The sequence below is a fragment of the Procambarus clarkii genome, chromosome 60 (assembly GCF_040958095.1).
Source record: "Procambarus clarkii isolate CNS0578487 chromosome 60, FALCON_Pclarkii_2.0, whole genome shotgun sequence".
Classification (NCBI taxonomy): Eukaryota; Metazoa; Arthropoda; class Malacostraca; order Decapoda; family Cambaridae; genus Procambarus; species Procambarus clarkii.
This window is the reverse complement of record NC_091209.1, coordinates 15945252-15970634: the sequence shown is the minus strand read 5'-3', so window position 1 is coordinate 15970634 and position 25383 is coordinate 15945252. Positions and strand designations below refer to the sequence as shown.

Below are 25383 nucleotides of genomic sequence, written 5' to 3'. Positions count from 1 at the left end.
GAAATAAGGAGTAAAATCAATCGAGAAAAATTTACTAATCTTGTAGAAATTTGTTGTTAATAAGCAGCATCATGAATGCTTAAAGTTCATTCACTTGTTTTCTAATTCTCTATACAGTATCTACTACCAACTTTGTCCTACTACTTCCACACTGGCCCTTGGAGAAACTTATGGGTCAGGCTTGGTTACGACCCTCGCAAGGACCCCAATGCCTGGATTTACCAGACCTTTGACTACCGCATCAGACAAGCTGGTTAGTAGCACTATTTCAAACTTTATCCTGTAGATTTTTGTTCTTTACAAAAAAAAGTGCTCAACTCTAAATTGATCCCCATAAGTTTCATGTTTTGCCTCATATTTTTCAACCTGAAGAGTCATCTTATGTATTATTTCTGGTTCCTGCAGAATTTTTTGTCACAAGTAATTTTTTGTGTTATTTTTATTTGGAAGAAATATTGATTTATAAGATACAGTATTCTGAAAAGTAATTAGAAGTCACAGGAGGTAGACTGGTGGTATGGTCACCTTGGACAACATTGTTATGAGAGAAGTAATAAGGGTGCCTTTCTCCCCTCCCCCATGTTTTTATACTGTAAAAGCCATGTTGGATTTCTACCTTTTATCAACTATCATATTGGCCATTCAATGACAGCTGCTTTCCTATTTATTTTTTTCTGATATTAAACCTTTTGGGCTTCTTTTGGTCCCATATTTCCATACATTGAAGCCCTGATTATCCAAATCAATAAGTATTAGAGCCTCCTATTTCATCCAAGGTTCTGTTCTAACCAAAGGAAGAATTAACTAATGTAAAGATCAAATGAAAATGTGGCAGTTACATGAAAGTAAGCAGTTTAAAATATTGTTATTCTAGATACTGTATGAACAATATAGCCTACCTACTTTTCAGGTGGAGTAAAAACAAAGGTAGAAGCAAAGCGTAGTTACTCCAACTATGTCTTGCCCTACAAGAGCTCCAACGCATCACGAAGGAAAGTAAGTTGCTATGTGTAAACGTTCTGTGCCCAGATAAAACATTAAAATAGAGGAAACTGCAAGACCTATTAGTCTATGTGTGTTGGCTTCAATTTATGCTAACTAAACTCATTCACATATATACATACTATATGGCTAGCCTTGAAACAATCCAGTAGTCCCATGTTTAATATGTTACCCGGTAACTTGTTCCATAAATCTACAATTCTATTCACAAACCAGTGCTTCCCACTTGTATATACTTTAGCCATGTCACTTTTATGTAAAGTTTTCTTAATATCTCTTCATAAGGAAGATTTCTAATTCCTGTGATTAACTTTATCATCATATATAATACACATTGCATTCAAGAATGATGTAAAGACGACCTCTCACAGTCATACAAATTCACATGATACATAGTATTAGTTGTACAGTATGGCCAGCCTTGGAGCAAATGTGCACCCAGAAGGGAAAGGGGGATCACTGCATATACTGTAACTCAAATTTGATAGTAAATATTTTTATTAGATTTATTTTTAATAGTTTTTCATCACTGTACTTGAGTATAGGAAGAAATTTGCTCATCGAACATTGCAGTTGTTACACAAAAATACACACACTTCTATATAATATACTTCTATAGTATACAAATATATTTCTATATAATATATTTGAAAATTTCATAATTTAATCTGATTGTAAAAATTACTATCTCTGACTATTTTTTGCAGACTTCAGTCATCCAGTCACTGCACCTTGGTGAGGCTGGAGATGATGGCAGTGAAGAGGTAGCTGGTGTAGATAAGAACTTGGAAGAGCTCTACGTCTTTCGACCTGGGATGATTCCGCCATATCGACAAATGTTTTATCAGGTATTGTTAAGATTGTTATCAGTGTGCAGAATATAAATTTAGCCATTAAGTGTTGACGGTAATTTAGGGGCGACGACGATTGAGGGATCGGTTGCGCCCTGCCATTAAGTGCATGTACCAAGTGCAATTTTAAATTCTTGAATTAATGCTCACTACTGTGATAAGTGAATAGTGGCACTATAATGTGTCTGATTATTAAAAAGTGTTTAAGCATTTTAAACAGTAGTCAGTACAAGGTGATAACCCATAGGCAAGAAGGTTTAGTTGAATCCATGGTCTTGACATGACAGAGTAACTAGAATGCTCATCATAGAGCCATAGACCATCATTTTCCCCCAAATCATGTGATCAGGCCTACATATCAAAGTTTGGGAAGCAAAACTGCATTACTGTATTATCAATCATAACTCATAACTTGCATTTCCAAGTTTAGAAGGCTACAGCATTTCTTAACTTTTCAGTACTGTGATATCCAAGTTCCTGAAATTCAGAAGCTTCTGGAGGAGTCCATACTGAGTGGAGCTAACAAAGTATGTTCAGAGAAATTTGGATGGTTACCTGCAGGTGTTGAAGCCAAATCACGAGACATAATGTCACATCTCATAGAGAAAACTATTGCTGAGAGAAGTAAGTGTTTACCTGTATACTAATATTCTTGTAAATAATGAATTTTTAAGAATTTAAGAATAATAACAAGGCTTGTCATTTTATTAGGTAATAATATCCAGATATGTCAAATCTTAGTAATTATATGGATTTAGAACCAAACCACATTTCCTTAAATTTCTATAGTGAAAAAATGTCATATGACATATGCTGCTTTTAACTCAGGTGACTTCTTTATAAGTTATATGATGTAGGCTATCATCTATGGGTATTTAAGCTGTCATCTGATATTTAAAAACCTGTTGGAAGGGGGTACATTTAATGGAGACTCTATGCTATTGAAAAATCTTACGTCTGCATCTTTATCTTAATTTCTAAATGTGCCGGTTACCTGAACTTCCAAATTATGCCAGAATATTTCATAGCATGTCTCATTACAGCAGCCCAGGGACAGGGGTTGGACGAGGAAGAGCTACGGTCCAACTCTGATACGGATTCCCCTACCGAGGGAAATTCCACTGAGGAGGAGACTGGGGAGTAGACAACTAGATAAGATATACTTATCTAATATAAGTGTATTATTGAATATATATTCATATATTCATAAATAAGATATACAATCATTCTACATAAGATATACTGTATCTACTATGTGTATGATTGAAAAAGATCCTAAGAAAATATTGATATTTTGTATAATTACATCTTTCAATAAATAAAAAGTAAAGGGTGTACTGTTATTAAAACTAATAAGTCCTTTGTTGTTTATACCATAAATACTATGTATATTGTTACGGTAATATCACTTAGAACAGTGGCTTAGGGCAGATGGAATGCTTCAAACATATAAACAAACAAAAAAGTAAAAACAAATTAAAATAAAACTGCTATGTTGACTGCTTCAGTGGTAAATGCAGGATAAAATATAGGGAATGGAAAAATTTAAATAATATGAAAAATTAAATTAGACAAATAACAAGACAGAAAATAATTCCTTAAAACTTGACTTACAGGGTGCAAAACGAAATAATCAAACAGACAATTTAATGTTACGTTAGAGAACATGAAATTAAATGGTGCTTGAAAATACTGTGTTCCAGGCTGCGTAGATCTACCACCACGCAAGGTAGTGTGAGGGTATGTCCTGCAGGAAGAGCACGAGAGAGTATTCTGCTAAGGGTGGTGGCCGGCTTCTATTTATATGGGACTTGATCAATGTAGGTGGCGCTGGTGTGACGATAACTGGGAGCCGCAGATTGCTTGTCCCCGGCCGGTGGCGTGAGCTTACCATCACCAGGTGTGCTGGGGGTTGCGGGTACTGGAGAGTAGAGGGGAAGTAGACCACTTTCTAGACATCTGAGCACTAGTTATTATTGTTGCTGTAAATTCTTGAATATGTAGATGTTGTATAGTAGAATAGTTGATGATGGAGCAAGCCTAATCTCCTTCCTAGAGAGATTATTGTGACAATAGACCATGTCGTCTTAATCGACTGAGCTCCGACCATGTCGTCTTAATCGACTGAGCTCCGACCATGTCGTCTTAATCGACTGAGCTCCGACCATGTCGTCTTAATCGACTGAGCTCCGACCATGTCGTCTTAATCGACTGAGCTCCGACCATGTCGTCTTAATCGACTGAGCTCCGACCATGTCGTCTTAATCGACTGAGCTCCGACCATGTCGTCTTAATCGACTGAGCTCCGACCATGTCGTCTTAATCGACTGAGCTCCGACCATGTCGTCTTAATCGACTGAGCTCCGACCATGTCGTAACTCAGTCGATTAAGGCAGCTTCTGGGATGCTCTCGGAATCCTCGTCACGACCCTTGTGGATTTGTTCTGAATACTTTCGTTGGTCACTAAAGCTTTACTAGGAAATTGATTCTGAGTGAATTAAAATTAGATCTCAATAAATGGATGAATGAAAGCAGTCCTATTAGCCACACTTCTTTGGGTATGGAAAGGCTGGATTCCATACAGATGAAGACCCTTATTTATAACAACACCAGTTGTTATAAATACAGATCATGGATTCAGAATAGTATTATAGAAAGGACAAATGACCATATTTTTGTAGAAGGCTTTACCCCAGGTACATCGGCAGTTGGGATTAGAGGTGACCTAGTCAGGTCAAGAAGGATAATAGGATTGGACCCAGGATAGCAGTCTCATTAGACATTGAAATGTAAGTCTTGTCCTAATCACACACTCAGACAAAGCTCTCAAGAGAGTGCGAAAGACTTGGTGTAAATTCCTGACATAAATTTCACACATACACAAGTGTGGGTTTTTATCCTATGTTATTATGTCTGTGAAAAGGCATTACCATTAGTAATTATTATAATTTTCCTTGAGCTGAGTATCCATATTCCATAGCAATACTGGTAAGATTTTCGAGAGTGGCCTTTTAGACTGTAGCTCCTCATGGTACGGCAGCTTCCCTCTACCAGGGGAAGGTCAACGGGGCACAAGTCACCCAGCAGTAATTACGAAATTGTAAACTGATTGACGGGGTCTTGTTCCAGAGAAAACTATAGTAAAATAAATAAATAATTTTTTTATTCAGGTAAGGTACATACATACAAGGTAAGATACAAAGTTGATGGATTTATAGATAGAGCTAGTACATACAATGCCTAAAGCCACTATTACGCAAAGCGTTTCGGGCAGTCGTAAGGTAGTATAAGTAGTAACGTAGTGTAAGGCTTAACGTGACCTATAGAAATAGAAGCTCTAGGCTTCCTAACAAGAGTCTCAAGTTGACTACTGAGGTATTCAACTGTGTAAAAAAAAATGGTGTATAAACAACTTGATTGCAAAAAATGAGAGGAAGAGGCTGCGCACGTGCTGCAACTTCTCAACATGGTGTAAGTCTTGGGACATGCATGTCCTCGTTACTTGACCTTTTTGTATTTGTTTAATGATTTCATTCTAATGACATAACTTGATATGTCGCTTTTGAGGTTTGAGTTTTGCCACCAGTAAAGATGGCTACGGTTTATTGGGCACCTCCCACATGTGACTTGTATAATGGCATTAATCCAGAAATCATTAATGCAATAATTCAAGCAACAGCTGTAGATGAGACTATGACGAGAACGTAAGGTGTTATCAAATTTGTCACATACCTCTCAAATTATTGACTTATTAATGTTATTCAGTAGAACAAGTTTACTTTTTTATATCTGTATTAATAAGTATTTAGGCACAGAGCAGTGTGCTGTGTACTCAGTTTTGTTACAGAATATTTCAAGACAGAGCTCCTCTATTATCCCCACCTCTCAGGATGGTTAGTCATACATGGTAATAAAGAAGAAACATGAGATGTAAGCCTACTCTACTTTGGCTACACTATATGAGAGGTAATATAGTGAGTGAATATCCACTAGTGAATGAAATGGTCACAAAGCTCCATGTACCTCATGCCACATGGCCCAAATTCAGACAATAAGCCGGGTTAATTTTTGTTCGATTTGTCCTGAAATTCACCCAAGCCGAATTTTTTTTATAACAGGATAATTTATTATATACAAGAGTACAGTATATTGCGAGTTTTGATCAACATCAGGAAAATACTGATACTAAGCAAATACGTGCACTATACGACAGACGTAAGAGAAAGAATTAGTGAGAATTATTTATTAAAAATTTTAGTCCAATATTTCATCACATTACGGTGAAGGAGGCGGTGACGTCATGAGGTAGGCCATGAGTCAGCCTCACATGACCACGCTGTTGCCACCTCAACCCTTCCACCACAGGGAAATAACATTCATTTAATTATTATATGATGACTTATGTGGCTGGTAACCCCTTACGGGGGACAGTTTGACCTGCGTCTGTGTGTATAGAGTGAAGAGTCACAACTGTATACACAGGTATACTATATTAATAATGTATATCTTGTATACGAGTCGTGAAGTACGCCGTGTTCGGTGTACAACAGGTGTTCGTCCACACGTTCAACAGGACAACAGGTGTTTGGCCACACGAAAACCTGTGTTCTATACATCCATGTGTTATGTATCTTTTCTGAAAGTTTTTGCCATCTATTTCAAAGACGGCTGTTGTAAGTTTGTGTTTTGATTTTAATTAAATTGTATTCTTAATGTCATTGCTTTATTGCATTGCAGGTGCTGAACACCTGCTTATATTCCTCTATTGCTGGATGTTGCTAACTTTGCTGTTAATAGGGGTTGATGAGTGGAGTTGACCTTACTGTTGATTGGTGCAGTTGACCTCACTTGTTGGGGGTAGTTGACCTCACTTGTTGGGGAGTAGTTGACCTCACTTGTTGGGGAGTAGTTGACCTCACTTGTTGGGGAGTAGTTGACCTCACTTGTTGGGGAGTAGTTGACCTCACTTGTTGGGGGTAGTTGACCTCACTTGTTGGGGGTAGTTGACCTCACTTGTTGGGGGTAGTTGACCTCACTTGTTGGGGAGTAGTTGACCTCACTTGTTGGGGAGTAGTTGACCTCACTTGTTGGGGGTAGTTGACCTCACTTGTTGGGGAGTAGTTGACCTCACTTGTTGGGGGTAGTTGACCTCACTTGTTGGGGGTAGTTGACCTCACTTGTTGGGGAGTAGTTGACCTCACTTGTTGGGGAGTAGTTGACCTCACTTGTTGGGGAGTAGTTGACCTCACTTGTTGGGGGTAGTTGACCTCACTTGTTGGGGAGTAGTTGACCTCACTTGTTGGGGAGTAGTTGACCTCACTTGTTGGGGAGTAGTTGACCTCACTTGTTGGGGAGTAGTTGACCTCACTTGTTGGGGTAGTTGACCTCACTTGTTGGGGAGTAGTTGACCTCACTTGTTGGGAGTAGTTGACCTCACTTGTTGGGGAGTAGTTGACCTCACTTGTTGGGGTAGTTGACCTCACTTGTTGGGGGGTAGTTGACCTCACTTGTTGGGTGAAGTTAACCTCTGTTGTCTGGGTGTAGTTGACCTCTCTGTTGTTGGGTTTAGCTCACTCCTTGGACGGTAGAGCGACAGTCTCACGTCTTGTAGGTCTGCGTTCAATCCCCGACCGTCCAAGTGGTTGGGCACCATCTCTTTCCTCCGTTCTATCCTAAATCCTTATCCCTTCCAACTGCTATAATGTCATAAGGGGTTATTGCTTTCTCCTGATAATTATCTAACTGGTTGTAGTCGCTGTCGTGTGTGGCGCCGGGGTCATTGCGCTGCTCACTAAACTAATCCTAACTGGCCAAAATTGTAAAAGATAAATAAGATGCGAGAGTGGTGCGGGCGACATTTCTGCCCCGTCACTCATGGAACATTCTACTAGTCTCTGGATACAACGTTTTAGTAAGCTTCACCAAGCGTTATTATTGCCTATATACTCGTTGCTAGTATAAAAGTTATTAATAATTGGAAATATAATATATAGTTTTATATTATAAAGTGAGAGAGGTTATCTTGAGATGATTTCGGGGCTTTAGTGTCCCCGCGGCCCGGTCCTCGACCAGGCCTCCACCCTCAGGAAGCAGCCCGTGACAGCTGACTAACACCCAGGTACCTATTTTACTGCTAGGTAACAGGGGCATAGGGTGAAAGAAACTCTGCCCATTGTTTCTCGCCGGCGCCCGGGATCGAACCCAGGATCACAAGTCCAACGTGCTGTCCGTTCGGCCGACCGGCTCCCCAAGATAACATTACATTGCAGTGTGTTAAAACGTCGACTCTATAATACAGTACAGAAGATAAGAAGACTCAGATATTCGTGGCGGATAAAGAATAAAGAGTTGACGTATATATATATATGCGATGTACTGGACCTGACAGCTGAGTGGACAGCTTTCGGGATTCGAAGTCCTAAGGTTCCGGGTTCGATCACTGGTGGAGGTGGAAACAAATGGAAACAAACAACAAATATTCATTAAAAATCGTCTGGGAAAGGGTCTCGTGTAAATGCTAATATTTCATAAGGAATGTAATGTAGGCCGACCCCAATCAGCCTATGTCAGTTCCGTACCCCAGACCATTCCTCCTGCAAATTTGAGTGTGGCTAACCTTACGCGTCTGTCCTCCAACTTTTGACAGACATATTCTCTTGTAAATTGGTTATCGGTAGGACAATTTGACTCGTTTTTGACTCTCCGTTGGGAACCCCGAATTCGAATCCCATACGGGACAAAATCGGTTGGGCTCACATTCTATCACCTACTGCCTCTGCTCACCTAGCAGCAAATAGATGACCGGGACTTGAGTCAACTGTCTCATTATTGTAAGTATTGTAAGTAAATTATTATGATTATCGTAACTTCATTGTATATTAATGTGTTACACCAGGGCGGCTACCGAACATTGCGCAATATGATGACGGTAAGTTTGACCCGGACCTGGCCAGATATGAAGCCCTATATCGACCTACAGGTTAATGTAAGCTAGGCCATCAGTATAGCTCACAGACCATCTTGCAACTATTTTTCGTTCTAGAACAAAGTACAAGACGAGTATGTTCTGTGTTTATACAGTGATTGACAGGCCGCACCTCTTGCGGTTGCCATATATATATAATGCCATTTTGAACAGGTCAACGACGCGTTGTATGCCGCGTCATGATGGCTTGGTGCCGAGGCGAACACAACCTCTTCTAAAAAATAGTTGCATCATTATTTGTTTCAAATTATGCTGACTTCATTAACTTAAAAATACTTATTTTATGATTTCAATTATTAGCGTATGATATGAATTAAAAGTATAATTTTAATGTACTTTGGATATATTTGATGCTGTGTTTGTAAACAAGAGCTGCCCAGCTGATCCAGGGGATTGCCATATAATTTCCAAATGCAATTTCAAACAACATAACTGGGCTAATTTAAATGTAGCAGACCCCTGAACAAAAAAACTTTATTTTATAAATAATAATAAGGTGCAGACATTTATATTGTTCCGCAAATAGATGCTAGAGGAGATTAAAGAGGGATTACTAAGCGTGTGGCAACGCGGCGTGCGGGTGACGGAGGATGGTGTGACGCACCAGACACAAGCCCTCACCCTCGCCACGGTCGCCCTCTGTCATCATCCTCCGTCACTCTAGAACCTCGGCGAACACTCTACCAGCGACTGCGAGCTTCGATTTCACTTATCATCGCCGAGTATATATGGTGAAGGCGGCGCGAGGAGGAGACACACACGTTTGTGAAGAGTACTAGTGTGGTTGGTGGTGAGCGGTGCGGACATCTTGCCTTTACAGATTTCCTGCGACATTGTTCGTCTTACTCGCGGTAAGTGGTGACTCCAGGTCACATACGCCTGTCTTAGTGTTGTGTGGGGGACACTTGCCCACGGTGGCTGTTTGTAAGGGCGTGTAACTATAGAGACTCGTTCTTATTTGCACAATATGCTACTTGTTCATGTGTATCTTCTTTGTTCCAAGAAGCAGATTACTCTTAGATCTAAAGACTAATTTGAAAGGCATTTTGGAGGAAAATTATACACATATCTGCAGGTCGGTTATTATCAATATTGTATAGAACTTTATTAATTATATGGGTTACTTTGACTGTATTAATGTTTTGGTTGACTTGAACACACTATATTTGTCCACCTTAAGAAATGGTACTACAGTAATTAATTATTTTGGTATACCATTTTTATATTTTTGATATACCATTTTTATATTTTTGATATACCAGTACGTACTATGGAAATTCAAAAGATAGCAAAGTAAAATTTGTTTACCCACATTATACTAGCATTTGTGTATGCTCCCATGTTAAAATTTATGCATTTTGATATGTAAGATGCATTTATACATGGTTTAACTCAGTTAAATCTCAAACATGTAAAGAATGTCCTTACAGTCTGCAGCATTTCGTTTCAAATGCAATAATTCCTGTCCAAATTGAACTGATACTGTAGAATTATTTAAACATTGAACCCCTTCACCTTACCCGAGAACATGTTCATGTTGGAAATGGGCTCAGTTGTTAGAAGATAATTTAGTCAAAATTGTCAGTGATTTTTGTTGTTGTTGGGCCTTTATTCAAATTCTACAGTTCCCTATGAGACCATTTCCAATGTATCCAAAATCTTTAGGTCAAGTAAAAGTCTCATTTTTAAAATGGAGTAATAATTAGTGCATTATTGACAAAGTAATTATAAGGACAATATTAAAGTACAGTAATTATATAATTATAAATAATTACAAATTGTAAAGTAATTATCAAGATAAGTGTAAAGTCACTAATTATATACTACCTTAACATTTAAATTAATATTTGTTTTAACATTAACTATTGAAGAACTAATTTCTGTATGTATATACAGAATGCAAATAAAATTGTCTGATTTTCAAAAAAGTGTTAATGTTAATATATGTGATTTTGAAATTTTTAGTGGAAAATAATTTGATCTGGATTTGAATTTATGCAGAAAATAGACATGCTAATACAGTGTGTTGCTATAATGTTTTAATGTACAGTATGCAGTCAAAATTCTATAAATTTAATGTTTCTGGAAGTCTGAATGCTGTACAGAACTGGAGAATTGGTTTGAATGGTTTTAATTAGTTTGAATGGCCCTATTTATTTTCATTGTATCATTTTGTTTACAACCTGGGAATATTTTTGATCACTGATATATATATTTTTTCCTGTACATCACTATAATTTAATCGGTTTTGTTTCAGAAACTTGAAAATTAGTCATCATGTCAGAGGAAAGGAGCTTAAGTATAAAGGTATACTTGGATGTGGGTGGCGGCCGGCAGGAAGTCCGCAGGTTTGCTTTCCCTGAGAACCTGGCCACAAACTTCCGTTGCTTGAAAGAGAAAGTAGCTTCAGTATTTACTTTAGGAAACAAGGAATTCACCATCTCCTGGAAAGGTTAGAAGCATGTGTATCATTTTTTTTAATTTTTATTGTTTTCACTGTTTACTACTACAGTACTGTTTATTAATTTAGTTTTCACTACAGTACTGTTGGACATTTTTAATATAGTACAGTACTTACACATTCATAAGATCTCTACAATAATCTGTGTGTATACTCAGTTTGAAGTTGGAAAGTGGTTAGTAAAGTTATTCATTGTATTTTTATAATTTCAAATGTTTAAGTTCAACCATTTGGGCTGGACGGTAAAGCAACGGTCTCGCTTCATGCAGGTCGGTGTTCAATCCCCGACCGTCCAAGTGGTTGGGCACTATTTCTCCCCCCCCCCCCCCCCCATCCTATCTCAAATCCTTATCCTGACCCCTTCCCAGTGCTATATAGATTTAATGGCTTGGCACTTTATCCTGAAAAATCCCTTCCCTTCAAATGTTTAAAGTGTTAAGTGGTAAATGGGGAGCTAAAAATCAATAATGAAATAAGGATGTACTGGAATCTGATTATTAGTTTCAGTACCAGGAATATTTGAATGTCAAAGATTTTCTTAAAGTGAAATTAAAAATTTATTGAGTAGGATAAGGAAGTGATTACCTAACTCATTCATCTACACAGACCATCATGTGATGATGGTCTGTGTAGATGAATGAAACTTGAGGACATACACACAGAGTTTGTTTTCTTTTCTAATACATTTTACTGTATTGTACTTAATTTTTTTTTCAGATGCTGAAGGAGATTTGATTGTAATCTCATCGGATGATGAACTGATGGAGGCCCTCGCTGACTCCTTGAGCAATCAGAACCTCCAGCTCTTGCGGATCACTGTTACTGTGGGTTCTAGGCCAGATGTGGGCCCTAACAACTCAGTGCCAGGTATATTAAAAGTGTCTGTTTTTTTCAGATTGGTTTATCTTACTGGTTGCCTGAACAACTGTTTTGTTTATGTATAAACTGTGATGCTTTCTACCCCTTTGTAACTCTTTCTGTGGTGATAGAATATAAGCTCTAATGACTTGGAGTGACAGCCTAATGTGATTTTGCTTCTTTTTATGGGCAAAGGACAGGTGGCAGGCTAAAAATAATCCATCTTCTAGGAGACAAAATCTGTGATTGTGATTCTTTATGCCAGTCTTTTATCCCCTTCAGTACCATGTTTTCTGTTACGGAATCGAATCGAAATTGTAAATCTATCCGAAAGATGAATGTCATGTTTTTTTTTTTACTTCGGTGACCTCATAATGGTGCCAGAGGAGTTATCAGTCAGATTAATTTTCTATATGGTGAGAAGGACATTGTACGTCATGATGACCTGTCTGCTAATATTAATCTCCATCTTTCTAAATTGGGAGACTGATTACTAAAGTCAAAACTACAGTATGTGGACCATTCGTAACAGGTTTGCACCCTCTTTAACAGTACAAGGATTTCTTCAATGATCATCAGCATGATCATAAAACAATCCAAAGCCATTGCAAGTCTTGAAAGACAACTTTCTGATGGATTTTGCTTTTACCGACTCTTAGAACATTTAACAAATACTGTATATGGTTCACAAAAATTTTCATATTTCTGGCATATCAGGCCCACCTAATTTACTTGGATATTTTTTTATTATATTTTGTATTATATAAGCATGTTTCATTGTACATTTATTGATAGCGATTTTCAGTGATATTGTATGGATATACTGTACTGTATGTGATTTTGTGCATGTAAATGTAATATATATTAAGTTGGTGGTGAACCAAAAACACACATCCTTTCCACTCTAAAATACAGTATACAGTATAGTTATAATTCTTTGTGGTTACCATAAGTGTTTAAATACATTGTAATACAATTTTAAATGCTAAATGTACAATTCAACATTCTCTTCTTTTATGTGAATGGGTCTTTTTAGTTGATAATCATGTGTTACATGTACATGTGTGCTATAAAAAAGGCTTGTAGTTTTCAGAAAGCTCAGTACTGTATATAGTACGTATTGAAACAAAATTGTGCTTCAGTAGCAGTCTCTTGCATTGTTTAATATCATAGTTTAGCACCATTGTTGTCGACATTGTAGGTGTTGAGATGATTGTTTTGTGATTTAAACTTACATATCATTGCTCATTAATTTTTTGTTACATATGAGTTTTTACTTCATTAGCTGAACAAAAATGATCAAGAGTGGATTAACAGTGTGCTTTCAAGTTTCTTGTCTCTCCTATACTGTACCCAACTAGGTACTTGTACTGGTTGGTACAGTGACAGTTTCACTTCTTGCAGTTTGACATTTAATCTCCAGTTGTCCAAGTGGTTGAGCACTATTCCTTCCCTCTATCCTATCCCAGGGCCTTGTCCTCATATGTCTTCAAACTACTAGTTGTTCTATCTTAGTGCTTTTTCCTCATAATTACTACACTTTACCTTTCCTATACAGTGTATTTCTATGCAAATTACTGTAGTGTTTGTGGCATTTACGGCATTGACAAACAATTATTTTCAACTTATTTTGATTTTTACTGAAAAAGAATTGGAAAAAATGGCAGTGCTTCTAGGATGTTTAAGAAAAGATTACATTTACTGTTAATTTTTAAGTAGATTGTAGTGAAATCTAGATAATGTTAGACTTTTTGAGTAGGTAACATTCCTATCCCAACTACCTTCTTTCCTTTTAAAGTTTACTGCAATAATAGAGTGAAACTAACAAAGGAGGCAAAATAAAGCCCATCTTTATTTAAATCTTTATTTGTTCAGGTAATCAGCAGGGTCCTCTCCATGAAGGAATAGTTTGTGATAGCTGTGAGGGGCCTGTCCGTGGGTTTCGATACCGCTGTGTCAGCTGTGAGGACTATGACCTGTGTGGTGCCTGTGAAGTCAAAGGAATACATGCTGAGCACAAGATGATGCGCATGTCTAAACCACTTGCAAAGGTAAGGAGCTAAATTGTTTGTAGAAACACTGTACAGTTTTAGAGGGATTGCAAGCTTGTAACTAATTTTTATAATTTTGTTGCAAGAAATTTGTTTAGAGCATTAGGTACAGTATTCACAGTAAGGAAGGAATCTGTTGTTAAATCACTTTGGTATGATTATACAATGAGTTTTCCTATTTAAATTAAACAATGTAAGTCCTTGGTCTTCTCTTTCTTTAGACAAATATATTGTCACTTTGTAGTAGGTTCATCTGTGTAATGCACTACAATTTAAATCTGCTTAAATAGTGTCTAACAAACATTCTGCATAAATGCTCTGATATCGGGGAAGCTCCAAGTAGTCTATTTGAATTGGAAACCCAGGAACATTTTGCTGGAGCCAATTTTCTGCATATATTAACACTTTACGTGACCTACCCCAAGGTCGGCCTGGCGTTTCCCGTGAGCGTGCACCCACACTAAAATATGTGTACTTTTCCAGTGTTCTGACCTCGATTTTTGTGCTACACGTTCACTTTGATATTAAATTGTTCGCAATCGAAAGGCGCGCATTTTAGAACTAGTCCCATAATAATCGAACAATAAATTAAATTTTAACAAATGTTAATTTTGTACACAACATGCGTCCCCGCCAGATATCTGTAGAGTTATTTATGAATGCAATTTCCATCCCTGCCTACCAAAAGTGTTAAGCTAAAAATGGTGTAAGAGAATTCCTTCATTTACACATTTTCATCATGGTAATCCACTGGTAGCCATTTTTATAATCTAATATCTCATAAATTGGCTTTTGAGTTCTTTAGTTAATACAGTATTGCCATGCTATCATGGTATTGTAATTATTATTATTATTAACCTTGGCTATGTTTTTTCATATGAAAATATTAGTATATTAGAGAGAGATAAGGGAAATAAATTTAAAATAAAAAGGCATTTAATTTTTAATTACTTCATACTGTTTGATTTGCTAGATATATTGTCATAAGAAATCGGTAATACTTTTTTGTGATTGCTCTTGCTATTTAACCATATGTACCTTTGTTTTTTATTTTAATTACTAATATAATATTTTATTGGTTCAGGGATCTCCTTGGTTCTTCTGGAGGGAATCTGAAGATTCACCTGGAAATTTCACTTCGCATTTTGGAGTAAGCGGTGGCACTGGCCCGACGTGCTTTACCTCAAGTTCTACATCTGGTGCAGGAACAGGTGCTGGTGCCGGTGCCGGAGCAGGTGCCGGTGCCTGGAGCAGTTGGGGTGGTCGTGGAGGTCGCTTTGGCCATAGGAGAGGATGTGGAGCCAGGGGACCTGGAGGATGGGCAGGATGGTGGGGCAGAAATTGGGGTGGAAAAACTGGAGGAGGCTGTGAACAAAGTCAGTCTATGGGCACTGGCTTTGGACAGCAGCACCAACACCACCACCAACAGCATCATCGTCATCATCATCAACAACACCAGCAGCAGCATCAACAGCAGCATCAGCAGCAGCAACAACAACAACAGAGTCAACAACAAGGAAATATGAATAGCAATATGCACTCTGAATTTCCCTGGGCAAATGGATGCCCTTTCATGACTGGAGAATGCAGTCCCCAGCATATGGCAGAAGATGCTCAAAAAATAGCTGAGGATGCTCAGAAAATGGCAGAAGAGGCTGCACAGCATGCCCAAGAGTTTGCTTCACAGATGGCTTCAGAACATGTTGCCAATGTAATGCGTGGCATCTGGACAGCTTGGACTGGCCACCAGGGACCTGGCCATGTAAAAACTGCTACTGCTAGTTCTTCTTCCTCATCCTCTTCATCTTCAAGTTCTAATGGAGATACCCAGCAACCAAAATCCAGCAAGCCCGTGGGAGATGATGATCAGCAACAGAAAGATACAAACAAGGATGCTAATCAAACTGCTGGAGAAGAGTACCTGAAAAATGTTGGAGAAACTGTTGCAGCAATGTTGGACCCTATGGGTGAGTGGAATGATCTTAGTGGGCTAATATTAATTACCTTCACCATTGGTTCATCAACATATCTCTGTCATTTCATTTTAGGTGGTCATTATAGGTGGTCACTCAAAAATGCATTATTGTGAGGAAAGTAATATGACTTAGTAATTAATTAATGGGTACTTTGACATTAATGGTACTGGCTTAGTGTTACACATGCTCTTTCATTCACAAGTAATTTTGTTGTAGATGGTTAAAATGGGATCCAGGAGGCAGCAGTATGGGCTCAAAACCAATGCATTTTAAAATGAGTTTCTTCACTGCTTCATGACAATATGGTCACAATTACTCTTGGGCTGTTTTCTTAATGAAATTATATTAGTTTTGTGTTGTTCCTGCAATACCTTGTCTTAAAATTTGTTGCATCATACAATTAATACTTTGCATTTATTAATATCGATAATTGAAAAATATTATCCTAATTTACCAAGTTATCTAAATATCCATGTAATCTCTGATAAATAATTTTAGTAGTTTTGCTCTAGTTATGCTATGGATCTCATCATGTCTAGACATTTTGATTCATTTCTGTACTTTTTTTTCTTGATATTGACATAGCCAATTTTTAATTAAACTTAGCCTAAAAATATGGTTCTCTACAACATAGCTCAATTTGAAAAAGTACTTACTGAAGAACCTTTAAAACAGATCATGAAAAATTGCTTCAACTCGTCATTGATGGATTTCTATACTTTCCTCAAGCCGTTACTGCTGCCTCCTATTTTAATGCTTCTTTATCTTAGCTTCATTTTGGTTATTTCCAAGATTTGATGATGATATCTAGCCATTATTCACATATTCTTTGTTTTAATGTAAAGCATGTGCAGTAGAAAAAATTGCTTCAAAGCTAATACTGTATACCATATATTACACGTGCTGACTAGCCTATGAGGTTACAGTGCTTGGCCTTATGCCAAAAGTCTCTCATTTCTTTTCCTAGTGTGATACTGGTAAAATTGAATAAATTCACCTGAATTAATTTGTTTGTTTTCCAGGTATCGACGTTGAAGTGTCTGTAGAGCACAATGGAATTCGTCAACGCTGCAGTCTGAGCAAGGATGATGTGGAAAGTCGTAGGAGTCCAACAGCTTCATTTTCTCCAAGTCCTCCTAAAGAACCAGAATCATCTGAACAGCCTTTGGCATCAGAGACGAGTGCAAACATGGAAGTACAGAGTGATGCTGTAAGGCAACGAGAAGGCAGTGTTGGTGTAGCAGATGTTATGGAAGTCTGTAGCCCTCAAGCAGGACCAAGCCAGAACTCAGGAGAGCAGATGGAAGCTGAGCATTCATCTTCAGACATAGAGGACTGGACCCTAGTGAACCAAGATGCTAATTCAGTTTCCCAGGGTGCTGTCAAATCTAAGTCACCACCTACTGAAAGGAGAGTTGCCTACCCAGATCTGAGTATGGTTGAGGCCCATCCAAGTAAGTAACTGACATTGATTTTTGTGTTTACAAGTTAAGTAAGTTGATAATTTTTTAAGCTATTTTTGTTGTGAATGTTACCAACTTTCTAATGTAAACCTTACTTATTACATGTTTTCCCCATCAGTGGAAAATGTAATATAGATAAGTTGAAGCATAATTTCTTTTTCTCTATGAGAGTCCAGAGCATACAGATTTAGACTTCCGCTTTTTTTTTTATTATTATTATTAAGACCCACTTTCATAATGTGCAGTGGATTTGTTCACCTGTATGCAAGTTGGGATATGAGGTTCGCACAACCAGAACCAGAGCATCATTTTAGTGTGCGACACTCGATTACTAATTTCTGATCTTGTGTTTTATGCAGTTACATTTTTTGCATATTAGCATCAAGTGGACTTTCAAGTCAAAAGAATCAATGTATAAATGTATAGAAAAAGGCAAATAAGATTCTGCTAATCTTAACTAACAAAGTTAGCAATATAATGACTCATTTTAATTTTATTCTTTAGCTTTGTCTTTACCGTGTTGAACTCCCATTTAGATTACACAAGTTTGGTTTTAGTCACTGTACTATGGAATGGAATGTTCTTTTCTGGTTCTATTGCCAACTGAATGTTGCAAATTTATAGCAATGTCAAATAATACTTTGCAGCATTAAATATGAACAGTACAATAATACAGTATATGACATTTCCTCTGCAGATCCTGTCATTCAGCGTGCCCTGGAGCAGATGCAGTCTATGGGCTATAGCAATGATGGTGGCTGGCTCACCAACCTTTTAGAGATAAAGCAAGGGGATATCAACCAGGTGCTTGACCTGCTTCAGCCAGTTCATAAGTAAATCTCTGTCAAAAGTGACAATTTTCTGAGAGGCAGAAAAAATAACTGTTGTAAGGAATTTTCATAGTTTGCATTTACTGATGTCATAATCGTTTAAAAGGTTGCATGGTTAAGTAGGGTAGCCTACTGTATAACCTTTCTCTGCATCGGATATTGTTCTTCTTTAACTCTTGCTATATCTTCCTGTTGACCCATCTCACCAGAACAGTACAACCAGACATTGAAAAATGAAAGGACTTACTATGTCACTCCTTTAGTGGAGAATGAAGTGGAAAGCTGAAATTGCTATTTAATTTATATAGAATTTTATGTTTTTGAGTTGAATAAATGATCAGTTTTTGTTTAAGACTGTTGGATATACATTTATGTTAAAGTACTATTATTTATTTTTTAATGTATATCATTACAAAGTGGTTGATGCAGACCTTGAAATTCCTTTTAACACTAAATTCCATTGCAAAACTGAAATATGATGTTGATGTTGACATATTGAAAGAATTACCATTCTTTGAAATTGGGTTCTAATTCACATGTTGAATTAGTGTTTCATATAGGAAGGACTTTTGATATATAATCTATTGATGGAAGTTTGTGTAGCAGAAGACTTTAGTGAGCACAGGTACAAGTTTTCCCTGTAATCAGTTGCTGTATGTTGTTTATATATAATCATGATGTATAATCCATTTCCTAAGAATTGTTGTATAATCTATTCCAAAAGTGTAAGATATGTTAATGTAGAAAGGGTACAGTATATTTTTTGCTCTGGTATTTTAAAAGCACTAGATATATTCTCCATAGTTCTGTACCAAATATTTATCTAGTGTGAGATTGCATGAAAGAAATACATAGTTATGTATTACTACTGTGTGACCTGTAGCAGTGAGCATATTTTATGACTTGGATAGTTATTTGGAAATGCACTCTGCACAATATATTTTTGCCTAAGTAGATGAAGCTCTTATTAAGAAATATATAATGGCATACTTTAAGTATTTAATGATTTTTTTTATTGGCCCCTTCCTCTCCCAAATGTGTGTATGCATATAAAAATAATGTATATACATACATTATCAAATATGTAGTATATTATAAAGTATACTTAAATATGTTTTAATTTATACTTGAGAATCCTGAGATTCATATCTTATTGCTGGCTTTAAAATAAAAAGTCTAAACAAGTCTTGTCTGGTTTTGCTAGCCAGGGAATACTAAACCCTACTCCATTATTTGCTCCAAGATCAAATAATGACAATGACGTTTTTAACAATTATGAAATGGAGCATCACATACTAGTTAAAAGCAAATAATAAAATAACCATGTATTTTGCATACAGTATGTTAATATCATATTTTAATGAATACTGCGCTATAATTATGATTTGATGAGCAATGCTGACACATCTCATTCACAGAGCCTAAAAAGCTCTATCTGAAACTCAGCGGTGCATTGGTAATGCTACAACAAGTTCGCTTATTTTAACTTGCCGCTGGTGGTTGAAGCAGACATTTGTATGATGAACATGGATATTTGTTTATTATATAGTTCTTTGCTATTTTGAAGTTCATTATGGAGTTCTTTGCTATATGTTGGTTCTTATTATATTCCTTAAATTTCTTTTCTGATTTGGAAAATAATGTTTTATTTTTTCAATTATTGGGTAGTGAAGAGAGAATGTGTGCATTGCATAAATAGATGCAATTAATTACTTTTCTCAAAGTAATAATATATTTGCATGGGTTAGCACATATTTAATGGTGGTATAATTTGTGTATTATGTGGTACAAACCAAGTAAAATTTTCAAATGATTTTTCTGGAATTGGAATGATGTTACTGTATAACCAATGAAATGGAATAAAAGTATTATAGTATGTTTTCTTTTTTAATTCCTACACTACAATGCAATGTTTCCATACAAGAGTTTTTGTTTTTAGATATAATTGTAATGATTTATGTAAATTTAGTGAACTGGTATGTTAATGCACACTTATGTGCCACACACACACACATTTATTTAATCAAATGGTGTACAAATTCTGGATTAAAAGACGGCATCTTTAGTTCATAATGAATTTCACATAAAAATTACATGTTGGTCAGCACTTCACTCTTGGATTTCACTTTCATGTACCAAATTGCTGACCACTTTATGGTGCAATTAGCTCTACATTTAGATAAAAAAAATTCCTATGTTTCCTATACACTGCAAGTACCCCCAAAACAGCCTTAGTGAATTTGGCTCATTTAACTATCTTGGGTGTTTTTGCTCTATTGGCATCCTGAATAATATTTAGGAACTTGTGAATATTCTGTACCAGTAAACTGCTATAGAGACATACTGGCTTAGTGTTTTTTTTATAATGGCTTATTTTGCATCCCTTATGTTGTAGGGAATTCTGTCTTCAAATTAAAGGTGTAAAATAGCCTTGACTCTGAGGCCCATAAATGCCTAGGCCTGAATAATGTGGATTGCAAGATGAATAAAGAGCACAAGGTGGGAATTGAGGAAATTACAACAAATATCAATGTGCTAGGTTTATATGAGAAAGATGAGTGGAATGGAATAAATATATAAGAATAGGAGTTTGTGTGTGAAATCTAATTAAAAAAAACAACGGTGGTGATTGTTATTGCATGTACACAGTGATTTTTGTGATGACAAGCAAAACAATAAGATTAGGTTGAAACCTGTGAGTTATACAATAAATGTAATTGATTATCTAAATGATAAGAGGGAATAGACAATGAGAGTGGCCTAATGGGTAGCAATGATACTCTAGGAATAAATTATAATGGCTGTGGATTGAAAAATTTATGTAATGAAAGTTATGTATTGCCAATAAATATATAAAATATTTTCATAAATATACAAGGTATAGGGTAGATAGTGGATCTACAAGAGTAACTGCTTGTTGAAAGAAGCATGCACAAGTATATGAATGATACAAGTAAGAGGCATGATCTCTGAAGGTTTACTCACACAGTGAAAAGATTTTACAAGAATTCAAATAAAAAAATGAATGTGGAAAACTGAGTAAGAGAGAACTTAATGAATACATAAATAAATAGAGCACAAGTTGAAAATTAAGGAAATTAAATAGAAATTGTTGTGCTAGGTTTATACGAGAAAGATTTGGTTAGACGTTACCGGTTTTAGTATTAAAACGCATAGGCCTATCTATAGTAATAAAACATAAATATTAAATGGAGGTATAAGATCGTAGCAAAGCCAGGCAATAATTATTATTATTATTGTTATTGAGCTTAATGTTTGTGAACTATAAATATCTGGTTCTTATTACTTAATCAAAACATTTACTACTAGGCATGTATGTTCTTTGTATTACCCAAGGCGGATACTGTAAGACAGACAGCTCATTGCATCATGCATCTGGCTAAAAACGGCCTTCATGACAAGCATGAACGTCCACCCAGACAACACACCAGTGAGCAGCCAGTATGACCTCTGCTCCCCCCAGCACTCCACCACCCATGCACCACCGCTGCTCCACCCCCTCCACCACCACTATTAGACCAGTACACAGTCACTTCACCGCTATTCGACCTCTACACAACCACTATTCGACCAGACACAACCACTACTCGACCAGACACAACCACTACTCGACTAGAACACAACCACTACTCGACCCGTCCCTTATTGAGATCTCTACTCGACCGCTACATGGCAAATGGGTTCAAGACATGTTAGGAAATACTCGTATGCTGAACGAGTGATCAAAAAGTGGAATGCCTTGAGAACAGAGGCCGTGGAAGCCACCTCCATCCACAACTTTATGGCTAGAATTGGAACGTCAGGAAAGGTAAATTACAACGCAAGTAAAACGCTTGCATAGAGAGCTAGACCTCACTTTCTCGTAGACACCGTTAAGTAAACACAGTCGTAGGTAAGCACGGTTAGATAAGGCGGGACCAAAGAGCTTGAACTCAACTCGGGCAGATGAGTATAGGAGTGTAAGAATAAAGCAGTGTTGCATCAGGTTACCAGCAGATGTGCGCCACGGACGGCTTGTTGCCACCCGGCTTAGTGGCTTGGGGGTTGCTCTCTCTCTCTCTCTCTCACACACACACACACACACACACACACACACACACACACACACACACACACACACACACACACACACACACACATACACACACACACACACACGCTCACTCACTCAGTCTCTCTCTCTCTCTCTCTCTCACACACACACACACACACACACACACACACACACACACACACACACACACACACACACACACACACACACGCTCACTCACTCAGTCTCTCTCTCTCTCTCTCTCTCTCTCTCTCTCTCTCTCTCTCTCTCTCTCTCTCTCTCTCTCTCTCTCTCTCTCTCTCTCTCTCTCTCTCTCTCTCTCTTTCTCTCTCTCTCTCTCTCTCTTTTTCTCTCTCTCTCTCTCTCTCTCTCTCTCTCTCTCTCTCTCTCTCTCTCTCTCTCTCTCTCTCTCTCTCTCTCTCTCTCTCTCTCTCTCTCTCTCTCTCTCTCTCTCTCTCTCTCTCTCTCTCTCTCTCTCTCTCTCTCTCTCTCTCTCTCTGGGGGGGGGGGGGCTATTGGGGGCTGATTGTGGTCATGATGATGGTGGTTGTAATGATGATCTTGTGATGGTAATAAGGCAAAGTGCGTGTTGATAATGTGACGAAATTGGTGATTATTACGGCGAGATGATGATATTGATAATGCAACATTATTGATGATGACACGCAACCATGGCACTCTGCAAGCCGTCGACATATACTAATTGTTCCCTATATAATTAACATACATCTCTATAATACTAATACTTATTTGGATACACTTATTTGGATATACTTATTTGGATACTTATATAGTTTTCATCTGTGTCTCCTTATTCATGACCGACTCGTGCTAAATACTGTCCTCACTGTGTTTTATTCAAGGAGCTCACAAGTACTGTACTGACAAAAACATAATAATACAGCCCAAAAAACATCATAATAATTCAAATACAGTAGTAAAAATAAAAATTGGTTTCTCGGCTAATATTTATCATAAACAAATGCTATTCTCGGCTAACTCTTTGCTTCTACTGTCAATAACTTCTCATCCAAGAAACATGAATTGTTACTGATTAGTTTAACAATTAAACTGCTCATCATCGCAATAGGCTTTTATAGTTATGCTAACAACAACAACAATTCTCAATAATAATACAAATAACAACAATAATAATAATAATAATAATAATAATAATAATAATAATAATAATAATAATAATAATAATAATAATAATTGTAATAATTCAAAGAAAGACCAAGTTTCAGATTTAGACTAATTTTTGAATGTTCAATTGATGTGAGGTGCGCGCGCGCACGTACCCGCACCAACCTCAGGTGCGGGTATCCCAAGGATGTTACAGTGAGAATTAGCGTGTTCCAGGGCCATCAACTTCTTTCACCTGTATCCTGCAGGGTACAGTAAAAGGTAGGGTACATTGTGTAGTGGGTGTTGGTACATCTGCATGTTATGGTGATGGCAGGTGTGTGTGTGAAAGAGTATTTCACACATCTGCGGTTCGAAGCTGGATGACGTTGAACTCTGAATGTGGGAGTTCCTTGTTAACAACTGATCCTGTAGTACAGTAGTCTGCGTCCTCGACTCACAATCTAGGATCCCGGGCGGAACATAAACGGTTCGGCACATTTCCTCTTGCCTGATACCTTTGTTCACTCGGCAGTAAATAGCTACCCTGGAGTTAGGCATTTTTTTAATTTTTTTTATTTATATATACAAGAGTTCTACATTCTTGTAAAGCCACTAGCACGCATAGCGTTTCGGGCAGGCCCTTAATCCTAATTTTCCCCGGAATACGACCCTCCAAATCGTTTAACAACCAGGTACCCATTCACTGCTGGGTGAACAGAGGCATACCGTTAAAGATTGGGGCCCAGTCAATCCTACCCGGTCAAGATACGAACCCAGGCCAAAACGCTCACGAAGTGTCGGGCAAGTGTTTTACCACTTCGCCACAGGGAGTGACTGTTGTGGCTTGCATGTTGAGAAAGGTCAGTAGTTGGCCTAGGGGGGACCTCGGTAAACCTCCATACAGGCTTTCTGTCCCCGACAACGATGAAAAGGTCATCACTACAGAACCTGTCCTAGTTATACAAATCTTGTACGGGAACTTTATTCAATGGCTCGCATTAAGACAGGAAAAAATCATAAAAGAGAAGCGACAGAAATGTGATGTCTACCAGAACGGAAGGGAAGATGTAACTCTATTTACTTATCAAAAATAAGATCACCAACTTACTCATGAAGAACTCTCCCAACACTAAACGTGGAGCGCCTTGAAAGAGTCGTATGTTGTTTATATTTGTAAAAGCCCACTTGGGGACTATCAGTCCTAATGCTATCACTATATAGTCAAGACGGCAACGTCTCTTCCAAGATATCTGCCAATGCATAAACCATTGAATATCATATAATAATTTCTACACACATCCCGACATATCCTGCCTAACAGACACAATCGACCAATACAGCAACTATAAGATCTAAGAGAGCAGAAGCACTTCACATCAAATACTCTCATACAATTATCAACAGCTACGCCTATGTACCATCTACAAGATCAAGAGAAGACTAGACAGGAGAAATAATATATATACCTAATATCGCAATACTCTCACCGACATAGCCCTTCAATTAATTTAATATTTCAGCCGCATTTGGATTGAAAAAACAATTTAATTGTCGAATGATTGTTTTTTCTTTCCGTGTGTCGGGGGAACTTGTTGGAAAATTCCCAGCTTACATGGGTGTCATGGCGGCCAGCGACCATGACGCCGAAGACAGGGTTAACGACAGGAAGTTTATGAAGAAGGGAATACCGTATGTCAAGCTC

The 25383-nt window shown here is 37.5% G+C and overlaps 2 protein-coding genes across 6 annotated transcripts in view; both read left to right on the top strand.

Moving 5' to 3' along the window:
* Positions 1–3183, top strand: part of l(2)37Cd (general transcription factor IIIC subunit l(2)37Cd) — a 126999-nt gene extending 123816 nt beyond the window's left edge. For 4 of the 5 annotated variants that reach the window (XM_069307580.1, XM_045756158.2, XM_045756159.2 and 1 more), the window contains 5 exons: positions 118–253; positions 911–996; positions 1710–1850; positions 2312–2477; positions 2897–3183. In XM_069307580.1, the coding sequence (XP_069163681.1) occupies positions 118–253; positions 911–996; positions 1710–1850; positions 2312–2477; positions 2897–2997 (630 nt within the window). In that variant the 3' untranslated portion in view covers positions 2998–3183. The remainder of the gene's footprint in view (positions 1–117; positions 254–910; positions 997–1709; positions 1851–2311; positions 2478–2896) is intronic. The other variant, XM_069307581.1, reaches the window with a different exon arrangement.
* Positions 3184–9407: 6224 nt separating this feature from the next.
* On the top strand, positions 9408–20354 carry LOC123766783 (sequestosome-1). The gene is made up of 7 exons (XM_045756156.2): positions 9408–9690; positions 11097–11291; positions 12018–12167; positions 14034–14209; positions 15294–16176; positions 17208–17639; positions 18346–20354. The coding sequence occupies exons 2-7, from the start codon at positions 11117–11119 to the stop codon at positions 18483–18485; spliced, it is 1956 nt and encodes a 651-aa protein (XP_045612112.2). The 5' UTR covers positions 9408–9690; positions 11097–11116; the 3' UTR covers positions 18486–20354.
* Positions 20355–25383: the final 5029 nt, after the last annotated feature.